Source organism: Talpa occidentalis, unplaced genomic scaffold, assembly GCF_014898055.3.
Source record: "Talpa occidentalis isolate TD23 unplaced genomic scaffold, MPIMG_talOcc4v2.1, whole genome shotgun sequence".
Classification (NCBI taxonomy): domain Eukaryota; kingdom Metazoa; phylum Chordata; class Mammalia; order Eulipotyphla; family Talpidae; genus Talpa; species Talpa occidentalis.
Genome location: NW_026555331.1, coordinates 155,017,517 through 155,035,209, shown reverse-complemented (window position 1 = coordinate 155,035,209; position 17,693 = coordinate 155,017,517). Strand labels below are relative to the sequence as shown.

The 17,693-nt window shown below is 57.6% G+C and overlaps 1 protein-coding gene across 3 annotated transcripts in view; it reads left to right on the top strand.

The window, feature by feature from the left end:
- LMBR1 (limb development membrane protein 1) overlaps window positions 1-17,693 on the top strand; it is an 81,147-nt gene that overhangs the window by 54,437 nt on the left and 9,017 nt on the right. For all 3 annotated transcript variants that reach the window (XM_037516463.2, XM_037516454.2, XM_037516450.2), the window contains 6 exons: window positions 6,909-6,989; window positions 8,711-8,787; window positions 9,251-9,328; window positions 13,526-13,599; window positions 13,814-13,904; window positions 15,493-15,559. In XM_037516463.2, coding sequence (XP_037372360.1) covers window positions 6,909-6,989; window positions 8,711-8,787; window positions 9,251-9,328; window positions 13,526-13,599; window positions 13,814-13,904; window positions 15,493-15,559 — 468 coding nt within the window. The remainder of the gene's footprint in view (window positions 1-6,908; window positions 6,990-8,710; window positions 8,788-9,250; window positions 9,329-13,525; window positions 13,600-13,813; window positions 13,905-15,492; window positions 15,560-17,693) is intronic.

Below are 17,693 nucleotides of genomic sequence, written 5' to 3'. Positions count from 1 at the left end.
CGCCCGTGGCCCCCCACCCCCGTGCTGCAGCTCAGCTACTCGGCTCCCAAGTGCCAGCGCCTCGGCCCACATTCGCGGCAGGGCTCATCCCCGCTGGCAGCCGTCCCCCGCCCTAGCCCGTTCCTTGGGGAAGCCACGATCCCGGTGGGTCCTCCTCTCGTGGCCACCTAACTGCCAAGGGTGTCTCCCCCGCCCCCATGGTGTCCTGTCTGCTCTGACCAAGGTGCCTGCTCGCCCCTGCTGGTCGCTCCCGCGGCACCAGGGTGCTGCAGCTCTCAGGGCCTGCCTTGGCCGGGAACTCAGTTGGTTCTGGTGCTTTCCAGCCAGCAGTGTTGTACCTGGACACTCGGAGCTCTTGGCCCGCGCCCACTGGACCTTTGGTGCTTCTGGTTTGGTCCGAGCTCCGCCCCCGGCCGAGAGGCTCTGTGACGCGGCCAGGGCCCAAGGGCCTCCTGGTGCTCCCGCCTGCTGGCGCTGCTCCTGGGCCACAGACGCCACGCGTTCCCTGTCGTTGACTTAGCGCGTGGCTCCTTCCCGGCCTGCGCTGCTGCGGGTCTGGACCCGCTCTCAGGCCGCACGCCCCTGTCTAAGCCGCCTTGGCTGGTCTCGCCTGGTCCCTGCTTAAAGCGCCCTCTGCACACTGCTGCCCCGTCCTCTGACGCCCGCCGCGGGTCTGTGGAGACAGCCGGGAAGGTGCTGGTCGGGGCCCCACCGTCAGGGCCCAAACCAGCACGACACCCTGGCCCCGGTTCCGGTCCAGCCCTTCGCTGCCGGGGTGACGGCCCGTCAGGTGCTCAGGCCGCTCCTAGGAGCCTCTTTCTTGCATTTCCCTGGGGTCCCTGGCAGAGCTTGTGGCTCTGGGTTCGAGGGTCCCGTGCGCTGCCACAGCCTGGCCGGGCCAGACCTCGTGGACCACACAGGAGCTTCCCGCCCGCGTCACCCGCCCTGAAGGCAGAGAGCTTGGCTCCCTTGCCTGCTGGCCCGGGGTCCAGGCATTCCCATAGGCATGAATCAAAGCCGGGTCCTCTGGGGTCATCCCCTGAACCCCCGTGCACCCCTCTGACCCTCCCCCGGCCTCAGGGCATTGGTGCTGCCTCCTGTCCCCGGCCCCTCAGCTGGGCCTTCCCTTGCTTCTCTGCAGGACTCTGCGGCCTCTTATGCCGCCCGCGCCTCCACACTCCAGCCTGCGCCCCAGGGCAGAGCTTGCTAGCGCCGCCCCCGTGCCCCTGACTGCATGGCACGCGGTGAGTGGCCTGGAGTGGGCATGTGCGGCGTGAGTGGGTGAGCACGAGAACTAGGTCGGCAGGACAGTTGTTACCCGCCCTGGAAGTGAGAGGAAGGAGAGGACAGGATGAAGGCGTCGCGTGGAGAGGGTCATTGGGGGACCCGCGGCGGAGGCCTGTGAAGACAAGCCAGGCCGGGCGGGGGAGCGGGCATGCTGCCAGCGGGTGAGGAGGCAGAAATCAGGGGCTCCCGGGGTTAGCCGCGGGCGTCGCCTCAGGACACAGCCCCGCCCGGGCCTGGAGAGGGGCCCACAGAAAGCCCCATCGCGGTGATGGTGCAGAGCGCCTCCTCGCAGCGCCTTCCAGGGTGAAGGGGATGCGGGCCTCATTAGCATGTTTAATGTCTAAGTAATGCGGCAGCATTAATTGAAATAATTAGCTTTTGTGTGTGCACAGCCCACGGCGTGCTGGGTAATGGCTTCAGAAGTGCCATAATGAACAGGAATTATATTTTGTTGTTTAAGTTCAAAACCTTCACAGTTCTTTTAATGTAATTTATTTTAAGATATTGTAGCCTTTGAACTTAATGGTTCGATTCGGTTTCGCTGGGTACGATTTCGTCTTCGGGAGAGAAGGTGGATCCCCTTTCGCGGCAGTCACGTCCCTGCTTGATGCTCATCTTCTGTGAAGCCTCTGCCGCTGGCGCTCGGGGGCACACGGGTGCGCGCCCTCTTCTCGCCGCCCTGGGGCGCTGCAGCCGGGAAAGGCACCCCTACCCGCGGGGTGGGGGGGCACCACCAGCGACCCTGCGCGCCCACGCCCGTCCTCCCTCCACCCCCACCCCGCGCCCCGCCCGGCTCTCTGCGCCTGGGTCTCCCGTTGCCTCGGCCGCCGCGTGAGGCCCGTGATCCGCAGGCGTGTCGGTGTTGGTGTCGGCGCAGACGTGGGGCCAAGCGCGGCGCGGCGTCGGCCCTGGCGGGGGGGCCGCCTTGGCCGGCCAGGGGAAAGGTGAGCCCCAGCGCTGAGGCCGGGACGCGCCCGTGCGTGGAGGGGGCGCTGGCCCTGCAGCCCGTGCGCGCGTGGTCGCCGCGCAGCGCACGCCTCGAGACTAGGCGTGGGCAGCAGCGAGCTGGGCGGGAGTGCCCGCAGGGGATGGATGCTTTGGGAGGACGGACTTGGGGATAATTTGGGTCGAGTATAGACTATTTTCTGAAAATCACAGGAGAGATTTTTCTTGCACCAGTGACCCAAGTTTGTCCGCAGAAGTGGATCTAACACGCACAAGCTACTTCCCCCCACGAGCTGTTTGGGGGGGGCCCTTCCCAGCAGCAGCGCGTGTAAGTGGAAGGAAAACACAGTCTTAACATCCAGCGCAGCTGTCCGGTCATGGCTTCTGTCCAAAGTAGGAAAACGACAAACCAGCCCTCTGGCCGTGCGGCGTGCCTGATGTCCCTGGAGGTGGTTACTTGAGGTGGCCTGCCGTGCTTGTGGTCACTGCTAGCGAAGGTGCTTTTGCAGTTTCAAAATCGTGTTGATATTTCAAAGTCCCCCTCCGTAGGCCTGTGTTAGCCAGGTTCTTCGTGGCTGTGTCAAGAGGAAAGAGACCCTGATTTTAAATAGGTGTTAGGGTAGGGATGGAGTTTCAGGTGCTGGCTGCCATCTCCCGGGGGCAGGCCGGGAGCCATGGGAATCCGTGCCAGGAGGGGGTCCGGGCAGTGCCGCCTCGGGGCCTGTGGCCAGCCACCACTCTGGGGTGCAGCTTTGATGTTTGCTTGGCGACTGGGGCCTGTTGGCCCTACAAATTATTAAGCATCTCAGACTTTAAACAACGAAACTGCCTGCCTCAGTGATTAGACATGATTGAAATCACATCACCGCCCGCAGCAGCAGTCGCTCTGGTCAATATAAAGTCACCGACATTTGCGTTGCTTAGATAACAGGCTTCCCCATCACCTGTCCGGTTGCGTGCTGGCTGCGACAGCTGGATGAGAAGTAACCCGCTCACGCCGCGTGTCCATGCTCGTGGCCCCTCGAGGCTGGGAGAGGGCGAGGCGGGCGGCCAGCCGTCGTGCTGCTCCACGTCGTCGTGTGATTGCGTCTCTCACACACCATGTGGGGCACTTAGATTTGTTTTAAAAAACACAGCATCGTCTATTTTCAGTTAATTAGTAGCTGCCCTTTGGCGCGGGCATGCCAAGGAAGGCCGCCTTAGGTTGGAGACGGCTTAGTTACTGAAGAAACGCTGGACTTCGGGAGACGCTGTCATCTTGGAAGCAAATTATCTTCAGTGCGCGCTCGTTTTTCAGCTCAAGAATAAAGCTGGGAAAAGTTGCCTTCAGCTGTTAGTTTTCCTGAATCCAAAGAGACGGGTGGGGCAGGATCAAAAATACTTACTTGATCAAAGTTATTGGCTCTGACGGTATTCTTACCTGTGTGAGAAAGATGAAAGGTGTTGTTTTTATTGCATGCTAGTAACAGTGTAATTTTGAACTAATTGGTGTTGAACTGCCAATCACCTGGGGGAATGCAAATAGATACTCTTACAATTTCCTTTGAGGTAGTGAAATCTTGTGTCGAAGCTGGAAGAAAAACAGAATAATACCGTTAAATTGACCTTAAATGAGCTGCTTTGTGGTTTTCTTGGAGAATCCCCTTTTATTTTCCCTGACTAGTCTGAACAGGCCTTGTCTACCGGCGTGGCTTAGTGACTAGACAGCGCTGCCACGGGCCTTTCACATTCACCTGGAAACCCCGCCGAGCCACGCAGCTCAGTTGTGGGGTGCGGCTGCGGCCAGGTGAGGCCCATGTGGCCGTCGCCCGCCCCCAGGGGTGCCTGCCCCGGCAGGGGCTCTCCCGAGGATGGCGCCTCTGCCGTCAGGGGGCGCTGGCGGCCTGCTCTGGGGGAGCTGGCTTGGCAGTCAGCGTGGTGGAGTGCCTGCGCGCCCGCGTGCGTCTGCGAACAAGCGCTGCGTCTCAGAAGGGCCGCTGGTGTTATGTTGGGGTGGGGGGATGAGCAGAAATCCCATGACAGGGGAGATGTGACGGCAGAATAAGTCCACGAAGGCTCCCGCGAAAGGGAGGGCACCCACCTCGCGGGCCAGCTGTGGGCGGCAGGTCTGGCCCAGGGCCCGGGTTTGGCCACGGAAAGGCACACGCCGGCACCTGCCATGCGAAGCGCTCATGGCAAGCAGCCCTCTCCTTGCCTTGCAGGCAGGTTTGCGTTTCCTGGTTCGCAGACAGCACCTCTGAGGCTCAGCGAGTCATAACCCTAAAAGAAGAGAAAACCATAATAAAATTCTGCAGCTTGGCAAACCCGAGAGAGCGGTCGGAGTCTGCCGGCTGGCAGCCCGAGGGCAGGAGCTGGGCTGCCTGGGTTGGCTCTGTGGCTTGGAGTCCCACTCGGAGCAGCGCCCCTGGGAGCCCCGGGAGCGGAGCTGAGGTGGGCGGCCCGCCGGGCTGCTGGAGGCCTGTCTCGGGCGGGAGCTGAGCGCATGCTCCCACCCTCAGGTGCAGGCTGCTCCCCGCCGGGTGGGAGCATGCCCTTGAGCTGGGCGCGGGGTGGCTGCTTCTAGACTAAAGGCGCAGGCCCAGCCTCCTGGCGCGGGAGCAGCCAGGCTCTCCCACCAGGACAGAGAGTGGGTCTCCTGGGGCATCTGGCGGGAGGGAGCCCTGCAGGGCCAGCAGTGCGGTGTCCTCCATGGACAGCCTGCATAGCCCCGGCTCTCCAGTCGGCGCCCTCGGTGGCTCTGGCTTAGATGGAGCAGATAGCCCGGCTCAGGAGCCTCCCGCATGGGGGGTAGGGCACACATGGCGCATGGGTGACACTGCGGACAGGCGAGGCTGCACTGGTGGACGGGCCAGGGCCCACGCTGCGGCCTGTCTAGCGAGCAGAGGGAATCCAGCGCCGAGACGGGGAAGGCTGAGAGTCCCAGGACTCCGGGGTGGTCAGGAGCTTGGAAGCCAAGAGAGCACGCGGGTCTCCGGTGGCCAGCCCGGCTGAGCGGGTGAGGAGCGTGTCTGTGAGCCAGCGTGCGAGGGAGGCCACGCGGGCGGGCACCGTGTGTCCGGGGGGGCAGCGGCCCTGGGAGCCGGTGTGCTCCGGTGTGCTCCGCTGTGCTGGCGTGGACGCAGCGCTGTCCGGTTACCAGTGGCCGGCAGGGGCGGGGGGCGCGAGGCGGCCCAGCTCCGCGGCTACGTGAGAAGTGGTGGTTGAGCCCGACAGCTGGAAGATGAAGCCGCGGCCGGGAAGCCTCGTCCAGTGACGGGAGGAGAAATGCTGGAGCAGTCAAGTCAGCCCAGCGGCTGCAGGCGGCTGGGGGTGGGGCGGAGGGGCGGTGTGGGAGCAGTGGCCAGGGCTTGGCACTTTGTCGGCCCCCTAGCCACGCCCAGCAGGCACAGCTGCTGCACTTGGAAGTGCCAGTGGGCCCAGCAGCCGGTCGGGTGGGGTGGTCAGCCGGCACCCACCATTTCTGCTCGGGCCCCTGCCCTTCTTCCAGAAGGCGCCTGCGCGTCTTGGCAGTGCCCCGTCCAGTCAGGCCCGCGGGCGGCGGGGATAGTGCACTGGCCCTGGACAATTGTGCTCCGTGAGAGCAACGTGGCGCCCGAGAGCCGCCGTGCACCCCTGCGTCCCGCGGTCCCTGGTGGCCCTGGGTCCCGCTCCTCTCTGTGCTGTAAGGTTTTCCCGCCGGTTCCTTCTACCCCCTGGGCGCCTTTTCTGTCTTAACCACTCAGACCCAGTTTCGCGGCTTGTGGCCGGCGCGCTCCAGTCAATAAAGGCCACCACGGATAGGGCGCGCATGTCTTGTCCGCCTGTCCTGTCCGCTTTCAATCCTCCTTCCTCTCTTTACGTCAGTAAGGCAGGGCCACGACAGACTTTACGTTGAGAAGCCCCGGCGGTGGAGAGGGTGGCAGGTCACGGTGCAGGGCCTGATTTGGGGGCAGCATCCTCAGGGAAATGCAAGTGGCCCGACAGTGGGTTCCGAGGGCTTCCCTGCTGGCTCCGCAGGTGTCCAGAGTTCACTGTGTCCGGTGCCAGGGAAGATACTGCAAAGTAGGCGCCTCCCACAGCGAGTGGTGGGAAAGCAAGTGACACGGTGCTCGTGGCTATTGCAGTGAACTGCAGACTCCGGGGGAGAGTGTCTCCGGCCCAGCATGCCCCACCCGGGCGCCCCCAGCCGTACCCGGCATACAGGCGTTCGCGCACCGGGAGCTACGGCGTGCACTGCAGTGCAGTCATGCAGAGGTCGCGGGCCGGAGTGCTCAGCAGGGGGGTAATTGTGAATTAAAGTACTCGCCAGCCTCCAGACTTCAGCGAGGGCACCCGGGCCGGGAGGTGAGCCTTAAAGACGCACCTGTAATGCGTTCCTGTAATGCGTACTGTGGCAGCCACAGGGCCTCCCGCGTGAGCCTGGCAGAAGTGTGAGGGGACGGCAGCCGCAGGCGGGGTGGGCCCTGGGCTCAACATGCGGCGCCCCGTGACAGACAGACGACAATGACACCAAAGGGTTTGATCAAGTGGGATGTTTTCTAGGGATGCGATCAGCCAGCGAGAGTGGGAGGGCGGGTGAAATGGCGCCCTCAGTGACCCCTGGCTGTGCGCCCCCCAGCGGTGGGGAGGAGGAGGCCCTGTGGGGTGCGGCCCTGCAGGCGCGGGGGCCCCTCCTAAAGTGCCCTCACTCCCTGCAGGCCTGTCCCCATCTGTGGAGTGCGACCTGCTGGACCTGGAGCAAGAGCTGCAAAATGTGAAGACTCTGAAGGCCAAACTGGGTAGGTGCCTCTGCTGCCCTATGATGCTGGTGCTCGCCTCCCTGATGTCTGCGGCCGGGCCTCTCACGGCTGCTGCCCTGGGCCCAGCTCCAGTGTCGGTCTCCGGGGCTTTGTGGAGCTGGCTGAAAACTTTGCTTTGGGCCACATTCCCCCACCCCCGCTCTGTTTCCTGAGGTACAGCAGGCTCACCTGTTTCTGCTTGGGGGGCTAGAGGTTTCAACACTACAGGTGTCTGTTTCCACCCCACGCACCACCAGGCTCACTGGACCCCTCCCCCTCCGCGCCTCCCCTCTGCAGTCAGGCCTGGGAGCTACGTTGGTGGGGTTGGGCTGCCCTGGCTACGTTTATGTTCCTCTGTGTTCTGGGTGGCTGTGGAGCTGGGCAGACCTCCCGCCCCAGCAGCTCCGTGCCAGCCTCCCCCGCATGGCTAGGACTGGAGGGGTGTCGACTCCCGCCCGCTCGCTGGTCCCTGGGGCTGATCCGGGAGCAGCCCATGGGCCTCGCACAGGAAGTGGAGCAGAGAGTGTGCTGTGCATGTGCACGCACACACTCGCACACATGAGCGCACATACAAGCACACACATATGCACAATGCACACTCGTGCACACACACGTGCACCCATACGCGTGCACACACTCACAATGCACATACATACACATACAAGTGCGCACACATGCACGTACATGCACACACAAAATATGCACATGTGCACATGCACACCAAAATGCACACACAAACATGCACATACGCACAGACATGTGCACACATGTGCCACACACTCCCCCATGCTCACACACACGCACACACATGAGCGTGCACACACTCCGGTTGCGGGAATAATTCTCAGTGATCAGAGAAGGCGGCCTCTGGCCATTTGCTGCGACCTGGACGGGGCAGGAGGGGAGACCCTGAATGGAGAGAGTCAGGGGAGATAGCCAGACCCTGCCGTCTGGCCACCGCTTCTGCTTGACCTCCCAGTCCCGGCAGGGCGGAGAGCTAGGAAGCGCCCCCCCGCCCCCAGGATGCAGGTCCCGGTAGGCAGTCCAGGGGCCCCAGCACCCTCTTCTTCTTTCCTGCTTGCTCAGGTGGGGGTGGTGCCCCACGAGGTGGAGCTCTCCTCCGGCCCCTGGAAAGCTGGAGCAGTCTCTCCGGGCGTGCGGGTCCAGGTCCAGGACAGATATACTTCCTTGTTTTCAGAATATGCAATTTTTTAGCAGAATATTTCATTAACAATTCAAATCTCTCTCTCTTTTAAACCATTTTTTATTTTGTGTAGAAGAACGGGGGTACAGGCCAGAGGTGTGGGCTGAGAGGACTCTCCAGAGACAGAGTGGGGAGCAGAACAGGCGGATCCACTGAAACACACCCCTGAGGGAGCAGCGGGGAAGCTGGAGAGGTCTGCTGTGCGCTGTGGGTAGCTCCCTGGCCAGGGGTCGCCCTCAGGCCACAGTGGCTGCGACAGCTTCACAGCAGGAGAGGAGGCCCAACAGTCTGAACCTCTTTACAGAGTTAACATGTCAGGATTACAGGATCCAGCTGTTTGATGTGGCAAACCAATTTTCGTAGTTCGTGCAGAAAAATGAAAAATAATTTGTGTTTCTCAAGACAAGCACTGACGTAAAACAACAGGTACCAGCTGTAGCAGCAAGGAGTGCAACTGGATCTGGAGAGGGCTGTTGAAACGACCGAAATCTCTTGAACCCCGTTTTCCTCCTGACAGAGAGGCGGAGGAAGGCGTCGGCCTGGGAGAGGAACTTGGTGTACCCGGCCGTCATGGTGCTGCTGCTCTTCGAGACGGTGAGGGCCCTCGCCTCCCCGTGCAGCACGGCGCCTCGTCTGTGCCGGTGGCTCCTGCCAGCAGGGCCCGAGCCCAGCCGCCCCCTTGGTGGAGCCCCCAGAGCAGGGCTGCGGGGAGGGCCTGTGCCCCTTTTCCCTGGAGCAGGGGTCGCCGGCTCGCTGGCTGGGGCCAGGGCGCGGCTCCGCGGGGTCCTGACCGCGCTTGGGCCGGGCCAGTGTCCACCCGGCGGCCGGTCCGGCGCTGGGCTGTGTAGTTCATTTTGTCTCGGGCTGTGCCGTCACGATGGCTCGTGGGATCTTTTAGAACTTACTCCGCTGTGTCCGTGGACAGTCTGGCCGCTCTGGGTCAGACGCAGAGTCGGGGTCTCCGGCCCGGCGCTGCCCCGAGGGGCACGGCGGGCTGACAGTGGGAACGCCGACCGCCGGCCTCGCCCCGGCACTGACGCGCTTGCTTGTGTCGCAGGCCATGTCGGTCCTCCTGGTGGCCTGCAACGTCCTCTGCCTGCTGGTGGACGAGACCGCCATGCCGCAGGGCTCGCGGGTAAGTCGTGCGTCCGGGCTCGCGCCGGCGCCTCGGTCGGCGGGTGGGGCCCGTGTGGGCAGCGGCGGCGGGGTGGAGGGTGGGACCCAGGTTCTGCCGCGGCCCCTGCTCCGACGGGCCGAGGGTCGCATTTGTGTGCTTGAGGGAAGCGCGCGGGGCCCTTGCTCGCCGGGCCCCAGAGGGCGCCCCCGCCGGGTTGTCCCGCCCAGAGCCTCCGTCCTCCGTCTGCAAAAGGACGACTTCGCTGCCTGCTGTCTACCAGCCGGTCGGAGTCGTTCTCCACACGGAAGGGCATGGCCCGCGGCGCGCTCGGGCCTCCCTCCCAGGTGATGCGAGCGCAGGTGGCGGCGGAATTCGGACCCTGCCTCCCCTCGCCCGGGTCAGCAGCTTTCCTGTGGAAGAGACTCCCCAGCTCTTCTTCCGCGGCCTCCTCTCAGAAAGCCTGGCGTGTCTCAGCGGGCGCAGCCGGTCTGGCCCGCTCCCTGCCCCGCGGCCCTGTCCCCCCGAGACCCCCAGACTCTCGGAGGCTGTGTCACCGAGCACGCACGCGCGTGCGGACCCGCAGCTGGCCGGGGGGAGCAGCCCAGGACTCCGGCCTGCCCGCTGCACGGCGGGGGCCCGGGTCAGCCTCGGGAAGCAGGACTCCTCGGAGAGCGAGAGTCGAGTCTCATCGGTGGAGGGTGGCAGGGCAGACTTGGTGAGGTCCCCTGGGGGTGGGCAGGGACCTTCTGGAGGAGCCCGGCGGGGGGTGGGGCTCCTCACTCCTGGTGGTGTCTGATCTGCTCGCTCGCCCCCTCGTGCCTCCTGGGCTCTGTGCAGCGGAAGCTCAGCGTCAGGGTCGGCGCCAGCACCGACCCCGCTGTCCGTCTGCGAAGACAGGCGCGAAGGGCGGCTCACCTGCCGGCCACCCCTCGACGGGAGCTCGCGCCATCTCCGGGGCCAGAGCGGGCCGGCGGGTGAGGGCGGTGGCCGCACGCTCGTTGCCCTGCCTCCCTCCCGGCGCGCGCGGCTGCCCGCCAGCTCAGCCTGCCCCTTCCCCTCACTCTTTACCGCCGAATAGGATTCCATGTCGAGGACCGCCCTGTCTTCTGGAGCCTGTCCCCGTCAGCGGACACGGGCTGCTTTCGGTCCCCCGACGCGGCTGGCGTGGGAGAAGTGCCGTGGGGCGCGGGACAGTCCTTGCTTAGCTGCCTGCAGCGGGGCTTCTGGGTTCCGTGGTTTTCCCACGAAGTTCTTCCTGTGGGTCCAGCCGCTTCCACGCTGGCCGCGCTGCCGGCCTCCTCTCTGCCGCCGCTCCGCCCTTGCTCAGGCTCTGGGGGTGTCCACGCCCCGGGTGCGGGAGGGCGTCTGGGCCGCCTTGACCGGCTCTCCCTGGCTGGACGTGATGAGGAGCTTCCCCTCTGTCTCTGGCCGTCTGCGTGTCTTCGCGGGTAAATGGCTCTTTCAGATCTGCCGAGCTGTGGGGTGAGCTGGTGCGTTCCCTGCGCGCTGCGGCCGCCACCCCGTGCCCTTTCTCCCGTTGCGTGGGCTCGCTTTGCAATCTGCCAACATTTCCTTCTGCTGTGTAAACCTTTTTAATTTGATGTAGTCCCAGTTGTTTATTTCTGCTTTTATTTCCCTCACCGTAGGGGCAGCGGCTCCAGAGACATCTCTGTCACTGATGCCGTCAAACAAGCCACCCGCTGTCTTCTGTGCGCGGGGTGGTCGCGGGCTTAGAGCGCGGTCTTTACTCCGTTCCTGTCCTTTGGTTTGTGTGCGTGGGGGTGGGAGCGAGTCGCTTCCTTCTCCGTGTGACTGTCCGGTTTTCTTAGCGCCATTTATTAGAGAGACTCTCCTTTCCCCCTTGTAGGGCTGTGGCTTCGGAGTCGTGAACTGGTCACTGCTGCACGGGGGTGTTTATCTCGGGACCTTCAGTTCTGCCCCGTTGACCCGTTGTGGCTTTGGCGTGTCGTTTGGAAGTTACGTATCGCGAGACCTTCACTTTTCTTCTTTTTCTTGGGCTGGCTTTCGCCAGGAAGGGCCTTCTATGTTGCCATGCAAATCTTAGTGTTTTTGCAATTTCCCTGAAGAACAGCCTTAGAATTTTAATGGGAATTGCCTTAAATCTGTATCTAGCTATGCCTTTTGGTAAAAAGTCATTTTGACTATGTTAATTCCCCTTATCTACGAACATGGAGTGTCTTTCCATTTCTCTACGTCTTGTTCTCTATCTTTTGAGAGGGTCTTATAGTTTTCATTGTATAAATCCTTCACTTTCTTAGGTTAACTCCTAGGTAATGAAATTGTGAATGGAATTATTTTTCAGTTTCTTTTTCTTTTCCCTCATTGTGTATAAAAACACAACCGATTTTTTATATCTCAATTTTGCAGATTGCCACTGTACTGTGCTTAATGTTTCTTATAGCTTTTTGGCGCAGTCTTTAGGGTTTTCTACATATAATACTATACATATAATATCTATACTTAACAACATGTTGTCTGCAAAGAACAGTTTTGCTTCTTTTCCAACATGGATTCCGTTTATTTCTTCTTCTTGTCTGATTGCTTTCGCTAGAACCTCTAATACTACATTAAACAGAAGTGGTAACAAGGGGCATTCTTGCCTTGTTCCTGGTTTTAAAGAGAAAGTTTTCAGTTTTCCACTATGAAGTATAATGTTGGCTATAGTTTGTAATACATGGTTTCTATTATGTTAAAGGTAGGTTCCTTCTGGTTCCGTATTAATAAGAATTTTCATTATAAGCAGATGCTGTATCTTATCAAATTCTTTCTCTGCATCTGTTGATATATGATTCTTATCCTTTCTTTTGTCGATGTAATGTATCACATTGATTCGTATACATTACACCATCCTTGCATTGCTGGAATCAAGAAATCCTATGTGGTCATGATGCGTGAACTTTATATTATATTTGGATTCAATTTACTTGTGTTTTGCTGGGAACACAAAGCACAAGCATCATGTTCATCAGCGATATTGGCCTGTAGTTTCTCCTTTTGTGTTGTCTTTGGTATCAGACTGATATTGGCTTCATGGAATGTTATTATTCCCTCTTCTTAGATTGTCTGGAATTATTTGAGTAAAGTGGGCATAAATTCTTCTGTAAAGGTTTGATAAAATTCATTTGTTTGTGGGAGATGTTTCAACTTCCCTATTTGTGACCTATCAAGTTTTCTGTTTCTTCCTGGTTCAGCCTTGGTAAATAATATTCAAGAAATGTATCCAACTTTTCCAAGATTATCAAATTATTACATATAGTTGTTCTTAGTGATTTCATATGAGCCCTTGTATTTCCGTGCTGCCGGGGTAGTTGTATTTTTATAAAATTTACACATAAAGATAGGTTTTGAGGTTAGGTGTAACATTTAGGAAAAATAATAGCATTAAATTTTTAAAACTTGGTGTTAGCAGCACTCCCATGGCCCACCTGTGACTGCAGGTGCCTCTTTTCACCAACTGTCTCCCTCTCGGGGCAGCAGCCTCCTGCCCGCCCGTGCCCTGTACCTGCCGGGGCTTCTCCTCACTGACCTCCTTAGTGGAGGCTGCTCCCCTGAGGGCCGCCCGCCTGCAGCCACCCAGGCCTCTCTCAGCAAACCTGTCTCTTTCGAGGCAGCTCGTCCTGCCCGCTGGTGTCTATGCAGGTGTCTTTTACTCTTCTGTCCCTTTTCTAATAAATATCCAAAAAAACAAAAAAAAACCAAAAAAACAAAAAAAAACCCCAAAACTTGGTGTTAGACTGTACCCTTTTAAACTTTGAATTCCCAAAAAGAGTTGGGGAAAGGGAACCTTTAAGTGAAGAAACAGGGCGGGTGCATTCACTTTCTGTGCCTGCCTCACTTTCGACATGCTCTGCACGTGATTCTCATGTGCAGCCTCAGGGTTCAGATATAGGCAAGTCCTGTTCTAGCGTATTTAAAAAAGTGTTTTCAAAGACTATTTAAGATATAACAACAAGCACGACCATGTCATTTTGATAAGTAGCTTAAATTGCATTTTGAAACAAGTCAGAAATGTTTTGAGTTGGTTGATGGGCTCCGTGTGGGCGACGCTACGGCTCATTGTCCTCCACGCGTCTGTGCTGTTCCAGGCTGGGTGTTCGTGACTTCAGCTGTGCTATGTGTACGAAATGACAACTTACGGGCAATTGAATGCTATTAATAAGTGTCAGTGATTCTGAAAAGTGTGTTTCCCCCCAGGGGCCTGGAATAGGACACGCCTCTCTCTCGGCCTTTGGCTTTGTGGGCGCTGCGCTTGAGATCATCTTGATTTTGTATCCTTTCTTTAACTGCACATCTGTCTGTGAGCGAGCTTTCTGGGACGGTGGGAACTTCCTAAGATCCTTGCCTAGAAGAAAAGCGAGAAGTCGGTCTCCTTCAGGTGCGCAAGTGGCTTTTTGTTTTGCTGTTTTCCTTTTGGCTGTCAAGCCTTTGGGCGGAACGCGAGGGACCGAGTGCGCTTCGGAGGCCGCTTCCTTGACTCTGCAGCTATCTCATGGTGTCCTCCGTCGTCGGTTTCTATAGCCTCCGATTTTTTGGAGACTTTATTCCCAAGAAGGACGATACCACCATGACGAAGGTAAGGTGAAGTCCTGGGGGGCACGGCCCGGTGAGCCCCCGACAAGCAGCCGTTGTGCTCTGAGCGCCTCAGGGGGCTCGGAGTCCCCACGGGTCTTTGTGAGTCGCATAAACACAGCCTGGAAGGTCCTCAGAATGCCGCGTGAGTGGGGAGAGGATGTGTGTGTCGAGCCTGGGGGCGTCTGTGCATGTGTGTGTCCCCTGCAGCGCCAGTCGGCAGCTCCAAAGTCTCCTCCCCTGGGGCCTGGCCTGCCCCTCCCCAGCCGCAGCGCAGACCCACGTGTGCTGAGGGAGCTTGTCGGAGGGTTGGTGGACTTAGTAGCAGAGAGACAAACGGTTTCAGGTTTGAATAATTAAAGCAAGACGGAAGAGTTCTGTTCAGAAATGATTTGTAGTCTGAGTCTAATTTGACTTTCTACAACGTGTCACAGCTTCAGAATAACGAAGGCTGCTACCTTGTGGAGTTACTGTGTATAGGACTGTTTCATCTTTGTACAGTCGTCCCACAGACCCACCCTGAGGAACAGTAAAAGCTGCTGGCTTGCTTTATTTTCACTAGGATACACACACTTTTCGCCAGTTTTAAAGGGAGAGGACTTATTTCCATGCGTATCGATCTGTAGCCGTCTAGATGCTGTGTCTTTTTGAGGCTTCTAGTGTAAGGACCCTAAGTAATAGTCAGCATTTCCAGCTGCTCTTGTTTGATATGAAAGAATAAATAAGTGTAGGAGACATTGAAAATGAGGCACTAGGGTTTGGGTGTCTTGGATTTTAGCTTTTTGTTATTAAATCTTATTTTATTATTTTTTTTTAAGATTTATTTATACAAGAACCGGGATACAGGCCAGATGCGTGGGAGGGTGAGAGGACTCACAAGAGACAGAGTGGGGAGCAGAACAGGCAGACTGACTAAAATCCACTGCTGAGGGGAGCAGCGGGCGAGGCAGGAGAGGTCTGCTGCGCCATGTGGGATTCTCGCCAGCCCGCCAGCATCGAACCCACGCTGCAGAGGCTGCGGACAGCTTCACAGCGCGGCGCTCAACTGCCTGCGCCACTGGGGAGGCCCTGTTAAATCTTATTTTAATGACAATTACGAGAAGTTGATATTATGGAAGGGACTTAAGCTTTTCAAATATAGCCAGAAATATTACACTTGCTATTTTTTACCTTCTACAAACCTTTTTGAAATTTGTAACCTCAATCAACTCTGTTCAATGCATTGTCTGATAGCATTTATATTTATATTTAGCCTTTATGTTTGGCGTTTGATAGCTTTATATTTGCGCCAGGCACTGCAGATGTCCCCTAGGCCTTACAGATAGAACTTTATGTGTTTGTAGAAAACGTTTTTTATTCACTATAAATTCCAAATTGTGGTGGGAGAATTACGGGGAGTGCACCTGGGGTCGGGGGAATCAAGTACTGTCCAAAAGTTAACAGCGATGTCAGGCAGTTGGAGACCGTGAGTTCTGAACTGGGGGGTGCTGCTCCGAAGGTAGCAAGCACCCTGGGTGTCCCGGGGGCCCCCACGCCCGGTCTGGCCCAGCTCCCTGCTGACGACCGGCGCCCCTTGCCGTCTCTTCCGGCAGATCATCGGGAACTGCGTGTCCATCCTGGTCCTGAGCTCGGCGCTGCCTGTGATGTCCAGAACGCTGGGTGAGTGTCCGCGGGAAGGCCCGGTGAGGCCGGTGCTCGTCCAGGATGCCTTTTCAGCTTCTCAATTCTAAATCATCAGCCTCTGAAATATCTGATCCCTTTATTTCTATGCCGGCTAATGTGGGACTCGCCCAAAGCAAGTGCTGTCACCAAGTAAGGACTGCTTGCTGGCTGCACACTTAACAACACTCCTTTTTGAACCAGGGGATTTTTTCCCACTGACAAATTAAGCTTTTGAGTCTTCGGGTGAGGAAACTGGTTTCTAAAAAAATGCTAATGTCTAGAAAATATTAAGTGAATTTTCCTTATAGGAAATGTTTTTAAAACATGTCATTCATTGTGTGGTTTAAAAACTTGAAAGTGCATAAAACTTCTGTTAAGCCACTTTGTGTCCATGGAATGAGGAGGTTTCAAGGCCACCTCTAGGGTTCGGGTTTTACTCGCTTGTCCTTGGTATTGTTTCCTGGGCCAGTTTGCGGAGATGTTTGCTCAGAACTCAAGGTCCACCAGCCTCCGGCCTTTCACACGGCCCCCCGAGACAGCACCTGAGGTCCTGGCTGGAGCTTCCCTCAGGCAGAAACTCCCAGTAGGCAGTGCTGCTTGTGGCTCCGGACTCGGGTTTTGACTGAGGAGCACTCATAAGTGATGGAAAACTCCAGAACGGGGCCCGCAGCTCACGGGCACGGCCTCACTGGCCTTGCGTTGCCCCATGGCTCGCTCAGGGCTGGGCTACAGGGCGCAGGCGGGGCGGGGCAGGCCGGGCTTTGTCGCTGTCTCAGAGGGACAAAGACTGGCTAGGCCCAGTCACAGGTGAGCTCTCAGTGTGCATCTGCAGGGCGTGGCCCCGCCCGGGGCTCCCTGGCCTCCCTGGCCTCCCTTTGTGCTGGCCCCCAGGGCTCGCCATTGTCCCCACATCTGCTTGTGAGCTAATCTTGAAAACGCCAAAACAGGCACTTCCGTGACCTGATTTGTAGCTAAATGTTGTCCTTAGTATTACGACAGTCCAAGTAATAATTCTGTGCTTTGCGGCCACCCGGCCATTTTATCATTTGCAAAGCTCTCTGTGCTGTTATTTAAGATTCATCTTCATGGTAATAGATACAGGTTTTATGGAAGAAAATGACATGCTGAGTATAGTTTTAATACAAAGAAAAACAAGTTAATGTCAAAATTTACTTTTTGAAGATCAACAAATTAAATTCCTGAGTAGTTTGCCATAGAGATAAATAAAAAGAAGAAAAAGAAAGATGGAACAATTAAAATGCAGCTGACAAATGCCTGGCCCAGCTGTCCAAACAGGATTAGCGGAGTGCATTAGGGTACGGTGAGTCATGGGGCGCGCTGGGGGCCCGCACGTCTGCCTCGCATGTCATGCCCGGTGGCACTGAATAGATGAAAAGGGGCAAATACGCTAAACAGATTCATGGAGGCTTCCACGGCATTAAAAAAGCAAATTTCTAGACTAAAGGAGAAAGCTCTGTTTAGTATTATGGGAAATGCAAACGGAGTTACTTTGTGATTCCTCTATTAACCCTTCGGAATTGAGTCTTTGATTTTAAGAAGACGAGGCGTAGAGCGCGGCGGTGGACGCTCCTGGCGCGCAACAGGGTTTTGATCCGCTCGCTGAAAAGCCTGCGGGACTAGAATAGAGGACGAGGACGCATTTCCAAGCAAATTCCTCGCCGGGAGAGTTTTCCCGCCTCCTCGCCGCGCTCTCCGGACACCCGTCCTCGGCGTGGCCTCGTTTGCCCCGTGACTCCGCCGGCGTCCCCGGGTCCAGCCAGACCACGGCCCGAGGGCCCAGGCAGGACCCTGCGTGTGCGCGTCTTGCTCTCGCGTTGCCCGTTCTCGGCGACCACTGAGACCTTGTGAGTGGAGGAGCGCAGAGTCCTGGGGAAGACGGTCCGGGCGCTGTGCTTGGAAAACCAAGGTGTTCTATGCGGTCTTTCTCTCTTTGATTTGCCATCTGCGTTTGATGTGTCACAGGGGTCACCACCCTCACCTCGTGCCTGGTGGGACGTGACATGTTTATTAAAGAACGCACTTGAAATTGGTTCTTAGATCTGACTATGGAGAAGTTTGTCCCCCCTGAGCAGTGCTCGCGCTGTAGATTTCATCATCCCTCCCGTGCCGC